At 44.4% G+C, this 23,302-nt stretch overlaps 2 protein-coding genes across 2 annotated transcripts in view; one reads left to right on the top strand and one right to left on the bottom strand.

Annotated features, from left to right (window-relative positions):
- Positions 1-23,302, bottom strand: part of Pask (PAS domain containing serine/threonine kinase) — a 65,224-nt gene that overhangs the window by 37,078 nt on the left and 4,844 nt on the right. The window contains exon 2 of the mRNA XM_037421669.2: positions 4,645-4,858. Within this exon, the coding sequence (XP_037277566.2) occupies positions 4,645-4,858 (214 nt within the window). The remainder of the gene's footprint in view (positions 1-4,644; positions 4,859-23,302) is intronic.
- Positions 6,648-23,302, top strand: part of LOC142796487 (uncharacterized) — a 246,063-nt gene continuing 229,408 nt past the window's right edge. The window contains exon 1 of the mRNA XM_075887247.1: positions 6,648-6,834. Coding sequence (XP_075743362.1) covers positions 6,767-6,834 — 68 coding nt within the window. The 5' untranslated portion in view covers positions 6,648-6,766. The remainder of the gene's footprint in view (positions 6,835-23,302) is intronic.

Here is a 23,302-nt window from a genome sequence, read left to right as displayed (position 1 = left end):
TACCCCCATTTCTGCCTCACTCGCATATATATATATATATATATATATATATATATATATATATATATATATATATATATATATATATAGAGAGAGAGAGAGAGAGAGAGAGATTGTTGGAGGTAGAATGAGGCCCTTATTTATGTCTCCCAGTTGGGGACACGGCTCAGCGGCCGCATCTTTAACGGCAAGCGACTAATAAAACCGCAGCGTTGAAAAATAAACCAGTGTTGCCAGACGTTCACGAGCTAACAAGCAAATAATCATCACAAAAGAAGTAAAAAGAAAGCACGAAGGCAAACAAAAAGTTAAAATATCTTTTACCATTCTTGAACATATTAGAAAATTCTTGAATATACAAAAAAATTTGTCATATTCAAGGGGGAGCTGAGAAAAAACACCAATTACTTTGTACAGCGAAGACATGCACAACTGTAAACTAAATTACATACTTACTTTTAAAAAAAAATTGTCTCCAGGCTAGCATTCATTCGGTTGAATGGACGTTTGCCAGTGATTGATTAACGTTACTTGTTGATGGTCGCAACATATGATGCAATTTACCACTGAACTACTCAGTCATTGACAAACGCGCTACGCGCTATCAGTAAACGGCAGAAAAGTGATGAAGAGATGAACACTAAAATAACTATATCCAATAGAACAATGCCCATAAGCCCTCATCCGCCCCTTGCCACCCCCCCCCCCCCCCCAAAAAAAAAAAAAACCGTGCCAAGCGACTGGGCGAAAAAAGATCTCCCCAAATCAGCTTATTAAAAGCGGAACTGGTAACTCTGATTTATAATCGTTGGAACGATTTCAAAGTTACAGAATCGGCGAAGCTACTGCAGAGGCTAAAGTGCGATTGAATTCGGTCTCCCACATTGGTGAACGGTGAAACTAGGTAGGAACGAAACGACAGACTGCTTAAGAAACGAAGTGGGACACGCTTAATTGCTCGAAAATGCGTCTTTTGTGCAATGAAGAAGGTTTAAAAAACAAACAAACAAACAAAAAATGCGGCCGCACTAAACGTGCGCCCTAACCCCGAAACGCAGCGTGTGCGAATGAACCACGCCACACACACACGCGCATACAGGATCGAGAATTCAAGAAAGTGGAATACGCGCTCTAGTTGTGCGATGGCGCTCCATTCCGGTCCACTCGTAAAAATATTCATCGAAAAGAAAATCTCATGCAAACTGCCGATACATGCTCTTCTATTACGAACTAATACGTGAAGCTCAGGTATCACTTTGGTGAACCCGTTATCACATTTCAAAACGTCGAACTAATTGCTCTACTTATTTCTTGTAGAGTTTCAGAACCTCTAAAGCAATTTCTTTTTCGTTTTTCGAAGCTACAATAACATCAGACTGTCTGAATCCTTTCTAATGATACCGTCGGTGCAATGTGCCTGTACTTCAACGTTACTTCAGAAACACAACTTCAACTTGGGCTCGTTATATTTGGTGCAGTTTGTAAATGTGAAAGCACTTCTTTATACACTCCTTGCGCACACTTTACTGCTCATTATTAATATCTATCAGTGTATTGAGGCCTCCACATGGGACACCTTATTGGGAAGGGAATTAATTAGGCGTTTTTATTATAAATGCATCGAGCGAGAAAACGAGTTAAAACAACCAACGCAAATAAGAGACAATCACCATCTTAAATAAATGTATATACTAATTATCGCGATATATAGAGACACAAAACGGATACGAAAAAACACATAACGGGAAGACGGTACATAAAGGAATACTGTAGCTGGGTAACCACATCGGAAGCGCAGTTTTTCGCTACCCGAAGAGGGCGATGTAACGGCGTGAAAAACGAAACAAACGGGGTAAGTTCTGCAAGGGAAATGCGACCAGCTATCCCATCCTCGCAATCTGTCTGCGTCGCACCCAATTCCGTATATTCCTTTCCTTAGACCAAGGCCTATCTTTGCTGCAGACAGCGCACGGACACGTCAGAGACAGCGACAAGAGAAATAAAACCTCCGAAATGTAATTAGTCGGCCCTAGGGGCGTATACAGGAATAATGAAGGTACCCCTACCCCACCAAAAAAAAAAAAAAAAACTGGGCACGGGCCCTGGTCGGCCCGATCGAGTTGACGAGAACTGACGTCTCCGAAGGTTGTGCTTGCTTGCTTGCTTGTCGAGAAGTGCAAAAGAAGCGTCGGGAAAGCACACTGGGTCACCGAGGTTGAAAACAAGACATGCGCACATTCGCACGCGTGTCGACGCGAGCACGGAAGCTCTGCGAATCAAACGTTTTTACGCCGACGTTGCTGAGGCGGCTAAGGTCGCGAAACATGAGCGCACACCTCCTCGACTCGGACGCACTATGGTGGATAGGCGCAAGCGTTGCAAGCAACCATTTCCAAGACGATAGTCTTTCTTGGGGACCTTCGACGCAAAAACTTCGGTCTGTCTGTCTGTACATTTTTCTGTTTGTCCACCGTTATACCGCGAACCGGGTGCTCTAAACAGCACCAGCCGATACCCCGAACGGCCGACCCGGTCCGCCGCGCCCACCAATGTTGCTCAGGAATCAGCGCTCATACGTGAGCGATTGTCAATTAAAAAGCAATTATTGCGCATATCTGAGGCACCATAACAGCACACACATATTCTGCATGTTCGTCTTTTACTAGAAAAGGCATACGTAAGTAATTCTAAGGACCGTTGCGCTTATCACGCTGCGCTGACCATGCAACGCTTGCATGTAAAGGCGAGTGTTTCCAACGCTTTGCTAAGAAGACAGGGTGGTGGCCTCTACCCGACGCCTTGCGTTCTACACCTTATCACCTCCTGAGACGGGCGCGCATGCCCGTCTCAGTGACACGCGCTTTGTTTAAAAAAAAAAAAAACTGCCAGATGGTGCTCATGTCTCACGAGTGACGTGGCTTGATGCGCTCGTTCGTCTCCGCTGCACGCTGGAGGCACTCTAACACAGCGCTTCCGAAATACCATTCACCGATTTTCTTGAGCAGAACATCAAATAAATGTTTTGTTCATTCTCTCCACACGCAAGACTATCGTCTTTCGACGACATTTGCAGATTATATACAGATACGGGGCCATTTTATATGTGGCACTTCTATAAGACGTTTACTAAAAAATAAAGCTAATGAACAACTGTCTAGGCATATATATTATGACAAATAACGCAATTCCCGCCCTAGGGTTTCCGTTCATTTCATATCAGCAATACAGTACACCTCTTAGATAACGCTGTAAATCTCTTGCGAAAAAGAAGGAGCATGTTGTAGCCTAGCGGGTCTGCCAGTCTGATATGGGGAATAACTGCGCCACGCTCTCTCAGATCCATCGAACCAGATCACAGCCGTCTTTCGAACAGCTACATACACGCTCCGCGGCGTACAGAACCACACAAATCTTCGACGAAGGCTCCATAGGTGCAGTCATGACGTCCTCTGGGTGGACAAATATGCGTGACGCCCTAAATATGCACAGTCGAGGCAGTGACGTCCACCTACGTCAGCCTCTGCGCTCCCGTGCCAGTACAGAAAAGAGATGCGCCCCCACTCCGCTGAGAACAATTGAGATCACTCAACAACAGCTAGCCGACTGTCCTCCATCCCTTCCGGCACTATGCGCACGCTCTTTGAATGTGCGATCCTAAGAATACCGCAAGTTCCACAAAAGGTGTCTGACAGAAGCGTTCTCCCCTTGGAACGCCAATTGCCTCCATCTCGACTCCAGAAGTGTCGTATCAGAACGCGGAAAATGCGACACTTCTCTTTCGAAAGGTCCGCTGAGCTTCCATCGGGCTGAGCCGATATATTAAAAGCTTGCAACCGATGACTCTCGGCTCCAGACATCAAACTGGGGGTTCATTTCCTAGGGAATATTTCATCGTTTTAGAATGCCATGAAACGGTGCTGCCATAGCTTGGGAGTACTGATCAGGGCCATTCTGTGAGTACGGCAGCCGAAGGTTACGTTTCCTCCATAGTACATGGAAGGCAACTTCAGGCGAAAATGGGAGATGTGATGACAGGTCGTCGAATAATTAACGTCGCTGTAGCCAACAGTTCGACAAGGAGACTTTCTATAGGTCAGACGAAGAGAAATTGTGTTCAATTAATGCAAAACTATTTCGACAAAGAAACTTTTCTGGCGAAGGTGGAGCCCTCAGCCCAGGACAACGGCAGGTCTTCTGCTATCTTGCGAGCTCAGTTGATTATTTTAGGCCGTTCTTTAGGATTCTGCCAGGACAGCATGGCCTTCACTACTTAAATGTAACATAAACAGTGATGTTGTCGGCGGGCCAGTCGGTACATACTGAGCATGAAGAACAGCGCGCTGAAACGGAGTAAAGAAAACATAAAGAAGCATACATGTTCAGCACTGTATATGTGCAATTCTTCTCGTTTTTTTTTTCGTCTCCTTTCTGCGCGCTATTTTTCATGCTCACCATGAAAGGGGTAAAGCATTGGGAGTTCCCCGAGTAGCGAACATTTGTTGTCATATGTTGCCGAATGAATGAAACATTGACTCCTGCGATATTCCTTGCACGGCGACTCATCGCGAGGACGTGGGTCTCAAACGAACTCACGTGATCACATGCACACGACCCCCGATGCGAGTAAACGCTTTCAGTACGTACCTGCTTCCGGCCGATGATGCCCCGAACTGGGTGCGCACCGGTACCTCCGCACGAGGCCGACCGGAAGCGCAGCGGTGGAGCGACGCCGGCGAGCCCCAACGGCGAGGACGTCATCGACGGGCCGTAGCACCGCGACGGGCCGTCCCGGCGCTCCTGCTGCTGCAGCTGTGGGCTTTGTGGCTCGGCCGCGCTGGCGCCATGGTCTGTACACGACCTGGGAAAACGAGTAGAACACGTGATCCCGTTTTACTCATTTAAGCCGCCACTTCTGAGGACACCAAAGAAGGAATATAGTCCGAGGGGCTCATTTACTCTGCTATGCACAAGCAATGCAACCGACGGACAATTAAGCCAAGTAATGCAGAGGGCACATTACTTGTGGTTTTACTTTTTTACTATAATGTGATCATATTCACTAGAAAGCAAGTTATCAAAGCGGACGGAAAATCTCCCTTTCCGTACCGGAGAAAAAAATCACAGCATATTCTCGAGGTGAATGATGAGTGGGGCGAAGCTCTCCGCAGCCCGTCCTTGTGGCAATACGAGTGCGCGTGCGTGAGACCAACGAAGAATTGGCAAACGTCAGTGCCTCGTCCACCCACGTCTGGAAGCTCAACACCGTTCAGAAGTACGAGGCCAGACCACCCGAAACGAACGCACGGACGCCTCTTACACTCCTACACTCTCTCACACCACATGCCCCGGTTGCTAGGGGCGAGGATAAGCGCGCGCGCCCGAAGCTGTTGCTATGGGAGAGGAAGTACTGCGGACTACGCCGGATGCCTGACATAACCCGACTAAGAAATGCATTCGCATTTGAAAGGTTCGCAGGCAACTTGATTAGTGGACTGTTGGACGAACATATATAGTGTTGCTATTGCAACAACAGGGCAGCTGAGGTTACGATACATTAACCAACATCAGTCAGTGCTAACAAATGTTCTTTTTCATGCTTGGTTAACTTTTATTTGTTTGCTTTCGTTGTCATTGTCTCCTTCGATCAAACATGTTACTCGTCTTCTGTTACATCAAGTCAAAAGATGCAAAAGATAGTTAAAAGAAAGATGTGAACTGTACTTTCGTACACTTAGCCTTCACGATGAAATGAATTCAGTAGAGAGGCACAAATAAAAAAGCACAGATAACACTGTTGTCTCATTGAGGAGTAGTAATCATGACGTAAAACTGAAAAGAATTAGAGTGAACGAAAAAGCACCACATTCCGCCAGTGTAATGCGAACTCCTAACCTTCATTGTCCAAAAGTTTCGCAACCGAATCACACGGACAGTAAGGGTGTTTTTTCGTACACTTTAATTCGTGTCGATTCACCAACTACACACCTATTGGGGTTTAACACCCCAAAACCCCGATATCATGATGAGAAGTTCGGCGTTCTCATTCCCTCAGTGTCATTTTGGAGCATCTTTGGAGCAATTGCTATCAAAAATTACTGTTTGGAGCAGCATGGAGCGGCGATTCTCTTTTGTAGCAGTTTGGAGCAATCGGAGCAGCCCTTCAATCCCTGTATGGTTGTCAGCGATCGGCCAGCAGTTTATGATACATGAAAACGTGATCACCGGTCGAGCTCACTTGTCATTTCGCGGAGCCGTATTTCATAGCCACCTGGATATAAACGCATCACAGTCAGGCCCCGGAAACTCGGCGCTATAGTTTCGGTTTCATGGAACGTGCACGCTCGGAGCGGTTGCCGGGCATCCTAAGATGCAGTTCAGCGGAGTGAGGTTGATGTGAATGCTCGCATTTATCGATTTTCACAAGTTTTTACAAATAAAAAAAATTCGATAGCCATGTAGAAAACTTCTCTTTTGTTAATATGTTTTTGTCTTATTCCTTATTTTGTGAATTTTAAATCAGGCGAAGCGCGGGAAGTGATTGACTTGCGTTCGTAGCGCTTGCCTCCGCTCCTTCTCGCCCCTCGCTCGGCGATATTAGAAGTTGGATCGCGCTCAGTTATCTCGCTCGGTTGGCGTGTCAGCGGGAAAGATAAAGACAGCAAGTTGTGGCGGGCAGAGAACGGAAGCCGCAGTGAGCTACGCCGGACAAGTCAACCGTGCATTCGTCGAAAATGGCTTACTTGGGCAACACGTGTTTTCCCCGACTATGCGGTGTGCTGACCCGGGAATTTCTAGTTCCGCGAAAGTTCTTCAGCGTTTCATAAAGGGCAACGGGTGAGCACAAGAATTTGGACCCATTATTTGAGCAGGTATTTATTTGCATGAGCACATATGTCTAAACCCAGTCCTCTGCAAGCCTGACTAGACTGACAGAAGTTGCAGTGTTGCTTGACTAATTGGTGAAGACGGCAGCTAAGCTAATGTCGGGAAGACGCGTTCATTAAAATGCTTAAATTAGAGTTGGCTCGGCTACATAGTTTTAGTTTCTTTTACTTTCGACGTGTAGTTCAAATGATGTCAAGTAATTATAGGTTGCTTCTCGCTCATGTAATTATTGTAGCAGCGGTTTTAAAATGTGTGAGTATTTACTTCTAATAGTGTCCCTCAAAATCACGCGATTAACTGAATGCTTTTAAAAATTATTTCGGAGAATGTCGTGGAGCCAACGTTTTGACAAGCGATCTTTTCTACGTCAAGGCAAACGCTGTTGTTTTGACGAAAACAAGTCATCTTGCCGATGACATTTTTCGGCGCTCTCTCTTCAAAAAACTTCTGATCGCTTCAAGCCTTTTCGTGTCTCTGTACTTCAGTCCCATTTGGTACTCACGTTCTGTAAGAAAACTATGCCCGTCATCATAATAAACGCGATTGAGTCGAATACAACGTGTCCTACTCGCGATTGTTGATAGTTTTCGCATTGGTTCAGATATTCTGGGTTCAAAATTTGCTCATTATGTCCGTGTGTCAATTAATTGTAAGTTAAAGCTGCTTTTATAGATTGGCACTTTCACACTACGTGTATCTCTGTTTTTTTATACAAAACGTGCAATTAAAACGTACATTTCATTTCATCGTTGAACATCTCCTTGAACAAGTATAAAACACGAGGAACGAAGTCAAACAAGAACAAGCGCTGCGTTATTATCCAACCTTCGGTTCTGTGCCTATAGTACAACTAATCGCGCAGTTTATACTTAAGTCACTGCAGACTGTGCCCAATATTTCCGGTTCTTTCTCGCTTCTGAATTGCGCCGGCCATCTGTATTTATTTCTTCACTTGATTTCAAGCCAGCCAGAGTAAATAATATGCGGCGAATAAATAAATACAGGCGGCGGGACGAATGCACCTCTATTTATTTATTTACTCTTCACTAAGAAGGGATAACTGCAGCTTTTGCTGTATTAATCAATGCCCACATATGTGCTATGCTGCTCTGTGACTGGAGCAGCATAGCACATATGTCATGCGCCGATAAAAGCCGACTTGCGTAATGGCAAGGATAACTCACAGTCGACCAGGCAGGTTCGCGCTCATTTATAAGCTGATTCGAGATGTTTGTAACAAGGCGCGTGTAGTAAAATAATTAACATTAAGCGCATGCGACCATGCGTGTTTCAGCTATACAGTAGAAATGACTAAGTGCAGCTAGTCGCGTTATCCAACGGGCACAGTCCCGCTATAGAACATAAAACGATCTGTGCGCACCTGTCCGGGCACCTTGGGCCAACGACAAGCAGTGATTTAAAATCCACTCCTTCGCCAACACTCCCTAATCCACCACCAACCTCTTCCTCCAGTCGATCCAGACATACCCATCGAAGGTTATTTCAGACCGGCAAAACGTTTTCCCAGGCTAGTTGGTACATGACTTGTGAAGGAAAAGTTGTAGCGCAAAACAACACAAGGACAGCGCCAGTCCCGTGTTCTTTTTCTGTTTTTATGTTGTTTTGCGCGACAATTTTTCCTTCAGATATTACGGGACCAACCAACTCGCCTCCTCCCAACCACATTGAAATAACGGAGTTCAGACGAACCAACTTGTTGTTTAACAGTCTTTTTTTCTTTCCTCATTACATCAATGAATGGAATGCACTGCCTGAATACGTATACTGCAGAGTGCAACCATATCGTCGTTTGTCCATGCTCTTATTGAGTCTATGACACAAGGTGTTTCAACGCAAACATATTCTTTTTCTTGCTGAGCTGAACGCTCAGTAATCAATAGCTGTTTTGCGCATTCGTGTCACGTTTTTCTTTTTTTTTTCATTTCTCTGTCATTATTTTTAGTTACTGTTTGTATCTTTTATTCTATTGTTTTTGTCCATGTATTTGCTTGCCGGCATTATCATTTGCAATACTTTGCGTTTTTTATATTATACTGTTTCCAGTATTTCACACGCTGTAAATACTGTTCAAGACAGATATTTTAACTTTTTTTTTCTTTTTGCCACAATGTGTATGCACAGTTTGTTACTTTAGTTTCTTTTAGCTTTTTTTACAACCCGCTCCTACTTATGACTTGCAAAGGAAGCCAGCAGAAATAAATAAATACCGAGCATTGATGAAGTCCTCCCACCTTATTGACAAGCTCTCGTCTAGCCTCAACCCCCTCAGCATACCCCGCACCCTGCTGGCAATCCCTCCGATACGAAATGCCAGACAAACCCGTGACCTCAGAGAACCGAGTGTTCACCGTGGACGGCGGGAGACCTGCTCGGGCGCCACGTTGGGCTGCGCCTGTCAGTTACGCAAGCCGTCCACCAGCGCCCCTCTCCTGTCACTTTGGTTTATTTTTGTTTTTCCCCACACTAAGCTCGTACAGCGCGACCTCGAACCTAATGCGAGAAACGAAAACGAGCGAAAACGTGTTTCGGACACGCACAACGGGATATTCCGTTTCCGTCGCTCTGGTTTCAGTTGAACACCCGCATCACCATTAGAAGATAATAAAGAGAGCAATAGTAATATAAAAGTAAATTAGGAATAGTCCCCCTCGGTGGATCACTGGTTACAGTGCTCGACGAAGGTCCTGCGTTCGACCCCAGCCACGGCGATCGCATTTCAATGGAGGCGAAATGGTAGATGCCCGTGTAATGTCAGCACACGTTAAACAACACCAAGTGGTCAAAATCATCGGGGCCCTCCACTACGACGTCCCTCACATCATAATTTCGGGACCTAAAAGCTCAGATATTATTATTAACGCAAACAATAATAAATGAAATATCCTCTGTGGTCTCGCGGTACCAATTAAAAAAAAAAGAGTGCCCGCGAGATGGCTGACTGCTTGAAACGCTCAATTCCTGAACTGCTGCTGGCTAGCGACGGCCGTGACCCGGAATAAATTGACGCCGCGATGGTCGGCACATTGCCTTCGCGCGTCTTGGTTGCGGAGAAATTCAGTTCGCGTGCTCTACTGCGCTTGCATTTTTCGCAACAAGGCACCTTTCATGTTTTAAAGACGATAGTCTTTCTTGGGGACCTTCGACGCAAAAATTTTGATCTGTCTGCCTGTCTGTACATTTGTCTCTTTGTCCACTCTTAACGTCATTGGGTACTCGAAACGGCCAACCCCATCCGCAGCGCCCACCAATGTTGCTCAAGGATGAGCGTTATTGCTTGTGCAAGTGTCAATTAAAAAGCAATTATTGCGCATATTCTGCATGTGCGCCTTTTACTAGAAAAGGCATACATAAGTCACTTTAAAGACCGTAGCGCTTATCACGCTGCGCTGACTATGCAACGCTTGCACGGAACGGGGAGTGTTTCCAACACTTTGCTAAGACGAGACGGTGGTGGCACCTACCCGTCGCCTCGCGTTCTACACCTTATCACCTCCGAGACAGGCGCGCAGGGCGTGCGGGCTTCGCTTTTCAAGATAACTGCCGTATAGCGCTCATGTCTCACGTGTGACGTGGCTTGATGCGCTCGTTCGCCTCCGCTGGACACTTGAGGCACTCTAAAGCAGCGCCTCCGGAATACCACTCACCGATTTTCTTGCGCAGAATATCAAATACATGTCTTGTTCACTCTCTCCACACGCAAGGCCATTGTCTTTCGACGATATTTGCAGAAACATGCAGATACGGGGCCAATTTTTTACGATCACGTTTTCGCCTCTCGCAGTGTACGCGAGAATGTGCATGCATGAAGGTAATATGAAGGAACTACTGGTGGTACATGTCGGTTTAATTCTGTTCCCAGCTTAGGCTATGCATGCTACCAGCGTGTTAGCTTGTTCCGTTAAATCACGTGCTCCTGCTTTTACTTCCTCTTGCAAGTGCCCTTACTCAATGACAACACCCCTCTCTCCTCCTCGGAGGCCTGTTCGGCATGCTAAATCAGTAAATAAATAAATAAATAAAACTAGCAAGCGACTAATACAGAAACGCAGTAACCGACATTTCTCGCTATGATGATTGATGCAGGTGTACCGATGAAACGACTATTGCGTAACATGTACCTTTTAGATGCGGAAGCATCTTATACTCGCGCCTTGTAGTGCGCCGTCCGCGCCGTCCGCACCGCTTCTCGAACATTCGACAGCTGACGCGCGCGCATGCGCCGTCGCCCACTCTTCCACCATCTGTGCATCCCTTCCTCCTCTACACACCGCGCGCGCTTCACTCCTCCACCATCTGTGCACCCTTCCTCCTCTACACACCGCGTTCGACATCTACAATTCTCCTGATTCTCCAGTGGACGCGCATGTGGCGTCGCGCTTCGAGAACATTCAACAGCTGACAGTGCATGCGCCGTGGTGCTGTATATATACTCAAGGTCGGCGCTCGCTCGCTCAGTTGCCGCTCGTCGGTTGGTTTGTACGGCGCGTCGACGTCCAAGGTCGCGGTGAAATGAATTCCAACGAATCCACAAACACAATGATCGACGTCCCTTCGACCAGCGCCGCCCTTTCGCATACGTGTGTACGTGTTCACTCATTTAACACCCCCTCCTACAACCACGTTAACCAATTTAGCCATCGACCCAAGTAAGTCGCAATTTAACACCCCATTTCACAACCACGTTAACCAATTTAGCCATCGACCCAAGTAAGTCGCACTTTAACACCCCGTTAACCAATTATATGGTCCGCATCCTCCTCAGTGTTCCCCCGAGGGAAGCTGCGGGCAATTTTTTTTTTCACTTTCTGGACATTACGCTCTATTTACGGATTATATTATTGTAATTATTGTCTGTCAGTTACTTTAATGGTCGGAGACCGAACTGAATTCACAATATTGCCGCTGCACACGAAATAATGCCACATGTTTCTTTACATTCTTTTCCCACGGCATGTCAGGGCATGTTTACGGGGCTTTTGAGAAAATGTAGCAATGCGGTTTTTAAATATTGTTTTTTTAATGTGGTTAACTTTCGCCGGAATCGGAAGGTTGAAGCCATTTATGAAAATATGTATTTGCGATACGGCAAAGAATATTTTAAGACAATCACAGGATGAATGCATTGCTTTGAGAGGAAAAAAAAATATCACGAATATAGCTAGTTTTATGAAATACCACATTTCACACATTTTTTTCAAAAGTAGTTTGATTTTATCCACAAGCTTCAAGAAACGCCGCTTTACTCTTCATTACATAGACATATTTTCTCTGTAACGATAACACGCGTTTTCATAGCGCCGTGAACATTCGAGAATGACAGGCGACGAAATGGGCACCTTCATATTGACTTTAATATTTATTTCCCAGTAAAATATGCAGTCAATAGAAGTAAAAGAACGAAATTCACCTTCGGGCGACACGAAACTGAATATAAAGTACTCAACGGAATATGAAATATCAGTTTTCGAACCCGCGTCGAGCGATATCACGTGTAATCATATGTAGACATAAAGGTGATCGGTAACGACCACCAACTTGCGGGTGGGCTGCTGTTCCGTGTTAACTTCCATTCTATACCTGCACCCACGTTTGTGGGCATCACTTTTAATAATTAAAACAACTTTCACATATAGCAAACTGTTCAGTGCCACTGAAAAATTCGCGCCTTCGTCAACCCGAATGTCCGTTCGCCATACTACAAGAGGAGAGCAGCGGAACTGAAATTCAGCGTCTGGTGTGAGAAAAAAAAGTGGGGGGGGGGGGGGGGGGGCAGCTTTGACTTATACTTGAAAGGACACTAAAGCGAAACAACAAATCAATAGATTAATGAAGTGTCCATTGAGAACTCTGATGACGTTAATCACAGCATGATATGTTTATTAACGATATAAATTGTCGATACCGACATTTTCTTTCCACGCGTTTTTTTTTTCCACTTATACAGCGTGTTCTCGCCTTACGAGTGGTGTTTTCTGTACAGAGGTATTGTAACATGATGCACTCAAAAAATGTTTTTGTCTTCAGTGTCCTTCAAAGGTCTCACACTTTTTGTTTACATACAACGCATCGTGAACAAAAGTTATGGTAATAGTCTTTGTAAACCCTTAAAAAATAAATATATCTCAAACACTGAAAGCCATAATTCGCGTTTATCAGAGGTTTTTCGCCGTGTTTGTAAGTAACACCTCCGTTTTTCCCTATGAAAGAAGGAGTCAGCATTTTTAACATTGAATACTTAATATTTTTTGTTTAAATATTGAGCACTATATAAACATTCTAAAAGAAATCTGCAGCGGATCTACAGGCACAAGAATCTTCCATAAAGAAAGCGACAGAATCCCAATAAAGAAGGGTGCAAGGCAGGGACACGATCTCTCCAATGCGTGTTTAGAGCATAAACCTGTAGGCTTACAAAGAGGGTTCAACTCATATTTAGGATGACACACCGAGCGATGGAAAGGAAAATGATATAAGTACCCTAAGAGACAGGAAGAGAGCAGAGTAGGTCAGAACAAAAGGGGGGGGGGGGTTAAGAATATCACCGTTGAAATCGAGAAGAAATGGACATGGGCCGGGCACGTAAGCAGGGTAACCGTTGGCCATTAAGGGTAACTCGGTGGATTACAAGAGAAGGCAAACGCGCGAGGTGGAGACAGAAAATTAGGCGAGCAGATGAGATTGAGAAGTTTGCGGGCGCAATGTGGCAGCAGAAAGCACGAAACAGGGCTGATTGGCGGAACATGGCAGAGGCCTTTGTCCTGCAGTGGGCGTGGTCGGGCTGATGAAGCCACCAATAGGAGATTTGCACTTTCGCTCGCTTACGAATAAAATCCCGAAGGTTCGCGGCTTCTGTGGCGGTCTGATTTAGATGGAGGCAAAATGCGGGGGGGCCACTGTTCTGTGAAATTTCGGTGCACGATAAAGAACACCAAGTGGTCGAAATTTCCGGAGCCCTCCCACGACGGCGTGCCACATAACCACATCGTGGTTTGGGTACGTAAAACCGTGCACAATATTATTATTATTAAGAACAAAATCATGAACCGAAGTTGTCGCATACGGGGGGGGGGTAGTGATTTTAAATTAAGATAAAAGAAGAGAAAAGTGAGCCCCGTAACTGTCTGCAGCTAAGTGCGACACCTCACGAGGGAATGGGCTAAGGATTAAAAGGGATAGAGAGAAAAATAAGGATTAAGAAAGAAAAAAAGGTTTGGGATACGGTCGAAGGAGTCCGAGGACGGGGCAGCACCGGCGAGAGTACATGGCGTCGGAGATCGCGGGGGCACAAGCGTTTCTCACGGAATCCAGCAAGCGAGTCCCCGTCGCACATACGTTGTGTTCCACTGTCCGATGTGTTCGTTGCGCTTTACAAGCAGCAGCCATCATCGTTCATAGACCGTCTATTGGGTCAATAGGTGCATCCTTAAACAAAACAATTTTCTTGGTAATAAGACAGATAATTGGGAGAATCAGAATGTACTCGCGATCACCAGCTCAATCAAGACATGACTATAGGAGAATGTATACACTACAAAAACGCTTACTCGGAGCTGCGTCCGCCCTGACGTGAGCCAGGCCGACTTATTCCTGTTCTCAAATCTCAAGAGAATAAACTAACGTCACCGCTCCGACGGTGTTCCCGCCACCGAACAGGCCATCACAGAGTCTCTGAGAAAGGTCCCGGCAGTTGACTTTCAGAGGACCTTTGTACCGACGCCCAAGGCAACTATTTTGAGGCATTTAAAGAACATGTAGTCATCGGATCAACAATTTCTTATTACCATGGCCCAGTCTCAATACTTTACAGACAGATTAGGCATATTGAAGGTGTTGAACGAAATGGCACCTATAACGTTGCTGCAGTTGAAAGAACACGTTTCCCATATCTCACGTATGGATCATTGGTGAGAAGTGTTTAGCGTGAAGATTCGTGGAAAATATCGATGCTGCATGATCTCCAGAATGACTCAAATATCGACGCAAGCTCTGAAACAGCTTTTCTTTTTTTTTCGACGGTTACGTCTCAACTACCCATATTTGTCCATTGTATCGCTTGACACCAGTTTCGCCTCTGTAGCTTACTCGAACAAAGACTTGTTAATCGCAATGGGCGAGCATCATTTAGCGAAGCCCCAAATACTGTATTGCCCAACTCACCGAGCGACATGGAGAACTTCCGACGCTACACACGCCTAAAGGTTTATGTTTATAGGGGGGGGGGGGGGGGGTTTACACGCGTCCAGCAGAAGCCGACAACCTTGCGCCCCTCCTCAAGAGCTCGGTGCGCCTTGCGCGGCCGTTCCGCAATCAACCGTCCGTCCAGCCACACACTGCCTCGCTTCGCAGATATTTTACACTGTCGACACACAATGGCACATTAGCCGGCGCGGCTAATGGTTTTGCGCATACGGCGGCTGCTTGCACTGTGGCAGGCTCCTGGACAACAGCGGCTGACTAAAGCGCCGCTGTCGCACGAAGCAGCAGGCACGTGGAAGCCAAAAGCGAGGGGGCGGTAAGTGGCCCGCAGAACAAAGAAACGTGTGACGAAAGCGAAACGCCCAGTCGACGAGAACCCGTCCACTTCTATTTCTTTGTTTCTCGTTCTCTTAAGCCTGTTTTCGGCGAATGTTTTTCTTGCGCCGTGGACATGGGTCTACCCTCCCTGGACGAAAAGGTGACAAGCACAACAGAGCGAGAGAGAGAGGGAAAGAGAGAGAGAGAGTTCTTGCGTGTGTTCTAGAGTCCGCTCTGACCAAGCACTAACGGAGGGTTGCGAGGCGGCACGAAAATGGAGAGAAGTGACAAAAGGACGAAGACCACGCAAACCAGAGTACCGGCGACACTACGTTATAACGGGGTAGGGAGTCCATACCTTGACATTCATGGGGTCGAGACTATGACAGTACGATGTTTCAATGACCAAACACTGCGAGGAAGTAGGCGGGTGAGGAGAAAAAAAGCCGTCAAACAGTGCAACGCAAATAATGATGCTGCAGTGTGAACCCCTCTCCCCGAGAAGGCACACGTCTACAGCTACAACTATGTTTATGTAGCCCATGAAACATGGTTGAGGTCTAAAGCGGAAAGGCCCACGGCCACAGGTGAGAGAAAGGGAAGAAAAAGTAAAAAAGCGAGTCATCAAAGAGGATTAGTAGTAGGAGAGTATTAAGGGACTCTGGTAGTAGGTATGGGCGTCGGCAGGGGGGAGCAAAAGGGGCAACTGTCCCGCCTCACCAGCACCCACTCTCCCCCTCCCACAGGACAAGAGAAAAACCTGCCGACGACCATGGTAGTAGCTTAGACGTGAATACTCGACGCAGGCCCATAGCCACGTGGAGGGGGGGGGGGGGGGCTCACAATTTGGTTGATCCTGGCTATGGGCCTTACTTCAGGTAAAAGAGAGGTGACCCTATCGTGGCCACAGGTAAATCACGATGCCAATCTCGGATTCAGGTAGCGCACACATATATAATTCACTGTTTGCCCACAGCATAAAAAAAAAGAACCACTACACAATGAGTTTAAAAAATCGGCCGCGTATAGACGTGCCTCGCTGCAAATGTCATCGAAGGACGATAGCCTTCTGCCGGACTTTTTTCGTGCATAGGGTCGCATTTTCAGCCCAGCTTAAGAAACACTAGGGTGTTTAGAATTATGCATCTATGTACTTCATACTAAAGGAACACACCACCTAATATGTATTGATGTTGCGCCTCAGATATGCGTAATATTTGCTTTTTGGTCGACATTGCTCACAAGTATGAACACAGCCACCAGTTCAAGATGGCTGGGTGCTCAGCAAGTGCTGAAACTTTGCCCGGGTGGCTGAATCGTTTCGTGTGTCAGACAGACAGACCAAATTTCTGCGTTCAAGTGTCCCAACAAAGACAACAATCTTTTTAAATATGTGTAAATGCCCTAAAATTATGTGTATAAGTGCCGAGTTACACAACAAATTTCAAAAAGTAGACTTAATACAAAAGTGATATGCTTAGAAATGTTAGGGACATCACTAGTGCTCACCAGCCCCTTAAATCAAACTCGAAGACAGCTTATCTTTGACAGCCCTGTGGAAGCTACAGAAAAAAGTGAATGCCTGCTGCCATGCCAAAAATAGTACTTAAGTTTACTGATAAATTTCTTATAAAATAAATCCTGCTTTATTTATTATGAGACTCAAACAGTTGCAGGAAATTGCAGGTAAAATATAGTTTTTGTTTGCTTGACAGAAATGCCTTCTCTTTCTTTCAATTTCTTAAACAGCACTAACTTCACAGTGTACCCGTTTTCAAAATATACATGACGTAGTGGACCAATGTGCAGCTTGCAAATGCACTGTTTAGTTCTCCATGAAAAATATACTCTTAATATGGCACTAAAATGTAAACTGAACCAACAAAATGTTTCCCCCATTAACACTTTTTGTCTAATAATTTCCTAAACTAGTTAATGATGAGAGCAAGCAAATTTGAAATCAGCCGCAAGCTGCCATACTACTTGCATATTAACACAGATGTGCGGAATCCCCTCCTCCATTGCCTGCACTCCAACGTCAAGATAAGTTGTCACTGGGTGTAGAGGCATGCGCTGTACATATATTGTAATATTGCTGTAGCAGACCCAGTTGAGATGTTATTCATGATGAGTCTTCAGGCATTAAAGCACGAATTTACGCTGACCTCTCTTTGCAACTCGAAATAAATTAGCAGACTAAGCTTACCTTTATATTTTTTGTTTTTGACATTATATTAGGAGAACGGTCTTTAAAAGGGATGTATGTTGGTGCTCCTCTGTACATGTTACTAATTGACAGCGTTGCAGTACCCAGGTATTTAATTTGTTTATAAAATTCCGAAAGATGATAACTGGCTCAATACTGGTGCTCGTTTAGATTGCTGCAAGGCTGGCACTTCTGGATGGTTGATACTTTCCTGCTTTTCTTGACCCGGCCATCCCGCAATACATCCATATTGCACTTCATTCAAATAAGCACAGCAAACTTATGTCACAACTGCACAATTAAGGCTTTAAAACCAACAATTTCTAAGTATGTCATGGCATGAGTCTGTTCAAACAGCAAACAGGTTCTTTGTGTAAAATGCTAGATCTTGCAATCCTTCCACAAAAACTTGCAACTAATATTAGTGCTTCGCTTTTGATGTTATCCTGTATCTGCATCTTATACGCAAAGACCAAACAATTTTCAACCCAGACCTTTGGTCCTAGTTAATATATAAAAGCTGTTATGCTGTCATGCCATTTTTTTATCACTATTTCACCATCACACTGACATAATGCATTAACTTAACAGTATCAATAAATAATTAAAATGAAGAGTTTGAAATAATGAAATGCTTTCATAAGACGCTCGCTCGCAATACTCCTTTTGCAGCCTCTCTTGCCCAGCATCCCACTTTCCTGCTGTTACTTTTTTTTTATTTCAACACTTGGGTTATAGCTAACTGAAAGCTATAATGTTGTATTTATCACTGTCCCAAAGGTCACCCATATTACATTTGACTCCAAGCTAAATGCAGGTTTTAGAGGTACTCTACATCTTGCTGCATAGTGTTCAGAGCTTCGATTTAGTTTTCTTTTTGTGAAATAAAAAAAAATCGCACAGCCATGTTTACAGCTCCAGCAGCACAGTAAATACTAGGATCCTGCATTTGTTCATGCTACAATTTAAAATTTAAGGTGTGCAAACATGTTGTAATAAAAAAAATTATAATAACGCCATGTAGCAAGGGAATTTCAATTATATCAAACATTGTTTAAGTATACTGACAAGCCGGTTTCAAGTGGAGTACTGCAATGTATTGACGAATAGACTAACATAGCGTAATGTGAGCAATTGTGCAGTGGACTCTCGTTAAATAAAACCTAAAGAGACCAAGGAAATGTGTTGCAATTAACAGGAGTTCCGTTTACTGAGAGATGAACAAGTGTAGAAAATCCAAGTATGAAACCAATCGTGCTGGAGGCAGTTGTTCTATTTAAGCAGTACTTCTGTTTAACACATTTCCATTTACTGGCAATAGGAACACAGCTGGCAATAGGAACACAGAGGATGCAGTCAAAGAATGATGGTGACTGCATGATAACTGGTGTATAGTGTATTACGGTTCGATTAAGCTTTAAGCTGGTCTCAAAGGCAATGAAATGTCGCACAGTGTTTTCCAGTTCCAGTTGCTCCGAGTGACGAAGAGGAAAAACTGATACATTGTCTCATTCATCATCATCAGCCTCACTACGTTCACTGCAGGACAAAGGCCTCTCCCATGTTCCGTCAGTCAACTCGGTCCTGTGCTTGCTGCTGCCAATTTTAGCCGCAAACTTCTTAATCTTATCTGCCCACCTAACCTTCTGTCTCCCGCTAACCTGCTTGCCTTCTCTGGGAATCCTTTCAGTTACCCTTAATGACCAGTGGTTATCCTGTCTACGTGCTACATGCCCGGCCCATCTCTATTCCCTCTTTTTGATTTCAACTAAGATATCCTTTACCTCCATTTGTTCCCTAATCCATTCTGCTCTCATCTTGTCTCTTCAGGTTACACCTACCATTTTTCTTTCCACTGCTCGCTGCGTCGTCCTCAATTTAAGCAGAACCCTATTTGTAAGTCTCCAGGTTTCTGCTCCATAGCAAAGTACCGGCAAGATGCAGCTGTTATATACCTTCCTCTTGAGGGATAGTGGCAATCTACCTGTCATGATTTGAGAGTGCTTGCCAAATGTGCTCCACCCCATTCTTGCTATACCGATATTGCTATACTTCAAAACGACCTTAACCTTATTGAATCCAGGTGTAACGATTGGCTAATGTCTTTAAACGTAAATAAGACATCGCTAATATCATTTCACCGTAGGCAACATTATCAGCAAGCTACTTACACTATTTCGGGCTCTACAATCTTAGCAGCAGAATCCTATAAATACCTCGGCGTAACAATCTCAAGCAACCTCACCTGGTCCACTCACGTTAACAACGTAGCATCCTCCGCTAATCGTGCGCTGGGTTTACTTTATAGGAATTTAAAACTTGCTCCCTCATCAGTGAAGTTGTTAGCTTACACCACATTTGTTCGCCCTAAATTGGAGTACGCATGCTCGGTTTGGGACCCTCATCAATCTAATCTATCTAACCTTCTCGAATCTGTACAAAATCGCGCAGCCCGGTTCATCTACTCCGTGTACTCTTTATCACTCCAGCGTTTCCGAATTTAAAACTCGTGGCCACCTCAACAACCTTGAATCACGTCGTCATATATCTCGGCTCTGTCTTTTTCACAAATTTTATCGCGCTCCTTGCAACGTTTCAGCCATCTTGCCTACTCGTCGATTATCCAGCCGTACAAACCATCCCCGAGCCGTTTATCCACCGCCAGCACAAACTACTGCCCACCTTCGCTCGTTTTTTGTTGCAACCGCCCGGGACTGGAACAACTTGCCTGCCTTCGCCATGCAGCACTCCGACCCACATGTATTCAAGACCGTGATTGAATCGTTAATATGTTGCTAATTATGCCCATCCCTCATGTAATACCCCGACTGGGGCCTTTGAGGTATACTAAATAAATAAATAAATAAATAAATAAATAAATATTCTTCTAGTTACTTCAATCTCGTGGTTCCGCTCCACAGTAATTACCTGCCCTAAGCAGACATAGTCTTTTACAACTTGAAGTGCACCATTACCTATCTCGAAGCGCTGGTCTCTTCCGAGGTTGTTGTACATTACTTTCGTTTTCTACAGATTAATTTTAAGACCCACCTTTCTGCTCTCCTTGTCTAACTCCGTAATCATAAATTGCAATTCATTCCCTGAGTTACTCAGCAATGCAATGTCATCGGCGAAGCGCAGGTTACTAAGGTACTGTCCATTAACTCTTATCCCTAACTGTTCCCATTCTAGGCTTCTGAAAACCTCCTGTAAGCATGCGGTAAATAGCATTGGAGAGATTGTGTCCCCCTTCCTTACACCCTTCTTGATTGATATTTTGTTGCTTTCTTTATGAAGCAATATGGTAGCAGTTGATCCCCTGTATATTTTATTTTTTTTATTTAATAATACTGTCAACCCTCGCTTGAGGGTCATAACAGGGAGGGAGTACAATATGAGTACAATATGAGTACAAACAGAACACCACTAGACAATAAACACAGGAAAACAGAATGGGCAGTACTTCAACCATTACCAAAATAAGCATCAATTTCTCTGTCAAAAGTTTGCACATCGGTATTATTAATAACATGTTGGGGTAAAGAATTCCATTGTTCTATAGCGTCCGGGAAAAATGACCACCGAAAGATGTCAGTGCGAGTGCTAAAAGGTTCAATGGGGGCATCATGATTCAATCTAGTGCTACGTTTTCCAGGAAGGCGCATGTACTCGTCTTTGGGTATTTTGAATATCCCTTGGATTATACGAAATAATGTTTTAAGTTTTTGTTTCCGTCTTCGAATTTCCAGTGATTCTAAATTGCATCAATTTAGCATATCAGTTACTGAATCCGGCCTTCTATATCTAGAGCACACAAACCGAGCTGCACGCCTCTGAATACGTTCTAACTTGGTGACCAAGTGTTTCTAATGAGGGCTCCAAACCACAGAGGGGTATTCCAGTCTAGGTCTAATATATGTGTGGTATGCAAGCAGCTTTACATGTTTCGGTGTTTTATGCATCTTTGCTCGTAGAAAACACAGTTCTTTAAATGACTCAGAACAAACCGATCCAATGTGACGGTGCCAAGTTAGGTTGTTCGTAATTGTCACCCCTAAGTATTTAAAATGGGACGTTTTACTGAGTTTGTTGCTCCCGATGTTGTACTGGAAATTGAGAACATTTTTCTTGTTGTTAATGTGTACATATATTGTTTTTTTAAAGTTAATTTGCATATCCAATTCGCAACACCACAATTCCAAATCTTCAAGGCACTTATTCAACTCGAGTTGATCATCACTACAGCTTACAGGCATATAAATCAAACAATCATCAGCATAAAGTTTCATCTTAACAGGTGGCTTTACAATAGTACTTATCATTTATGTACAGCAAAAACAACAGCGGGCCAAGCACGGACCGTTGAGGCACACCTGAAAACACATCTAGCATAGCTAAAAAAGAACCGTCAATCCTCACTGCTTGCTTGCGTTTACTCAGGTAGGCGCCAATCCAATTTAAAGTTTCATCACTGAATCCCATTTTACTCACTTTAAAGAGCAGTTTAGTGTGGTTTACAACATCAAAGTCTTTAGCAAAATCAATACAAATTACATCAACTTGTTTGCGATCGTCTATAGCCGAGCTGAAATCATGAATTGTTTGAATCAATTGCGTCACTGTGGACCTGCCACTTCTAAATCCATGCTGACAGTCATTAAGTAAGTGATTAACCTCCAAGTGAACCATGATATGCTTTGCTATTATATGCTCTATGACTTTGCAGCAAACAGACGTCAGTGACACAGGACGATAGTTGCTAATGATTATTTGGTTGCCAGCTTTAAACAAAGGTATGATAATTACGCAGAGCCAGTCCTGTGGAATAGAGTGAGTTTCTAAAGATTTTTTGAAGATAATAACAAGGAAGAACGATACCCATTCTGCGTATCTTTTCCGAAAAGCAGTTGGTATCTTGTCCGGGCCGCTAGCCTTCTTTGCATCCAGATTTAGCAACCGAGACAATACACCTTCTTGATCAAACAATAAGGGTTCCATAGGACATGCGCATGAATAATGCAAGTTGCTATCACCGCGCACATCTGACGGCATCGTGAACATGGACTAGAAAAACCTGTTAAACTCGTCTGCTATCTCAGTCTTTAGCGTCACTGTTCTCGATCCGGCTGTGATCTGTTCAATTTTTTCTTTTCTGCCGCTCATATAAAGCCAGAACTTCTGAGGCGCACTCTTCAGAAATTCTGCGAGGGTATGTTTGAAAAACTTACTCTGATTCGGACAAAGCTTCTTTTAGGGTTTTACGAGCTTGAGATAATTCAGTAGTGTTCCTCCCTTTTTTCCGTAGTCTTTTAATTTTTCTTTTCATGTGAACTATATTCCTGGTTATCCATGGGCTGCGTTGTTTTAACTTTTTAAGACGAGACGGGATGAATCTCTGTACACAGGTGTCCACGATTGCCTTAAATCGATTCCACAATGTCTCAACGGACTCGTATTCTGAGGCAGACTGAAATTCGTCGAAGGCGACTTCTAAAAAATCTAAAATAGAAGTGTCGTCCGCTTCTGCAAAAATTTTTAACTTTTACACGCGAAACAGGCTTTGGACGATCGCTTTTCTCTGTGGCAATGTTGATAACAACTAGCCGGTGGTCTGATATACCCCCTTCCACTGACACCATGTAGCCATCCAACTGGCTTGTTACGAACACAAGGTCG

Source organism: Rhipicephalus microplus, chromosome 2 (genome assembly GCF_043290135.1).
Source record: "Rhipicephalus microplus isolate Deutch F79 chromosome 2, USDA_Rmic, whole genome shotgun sequence".
NCBI classification, from domain to species: Eukaryota; Metazoa; Arthropoda; class Arachnida; order Ixodida; family Ixodidae; genus Rhipicephalus; species Rhipicephalus microplus.
Note: the sequence above shows the minus strand (reverse complement) of the source record. Positions and strands in the feature narration are given on the sequence as shown.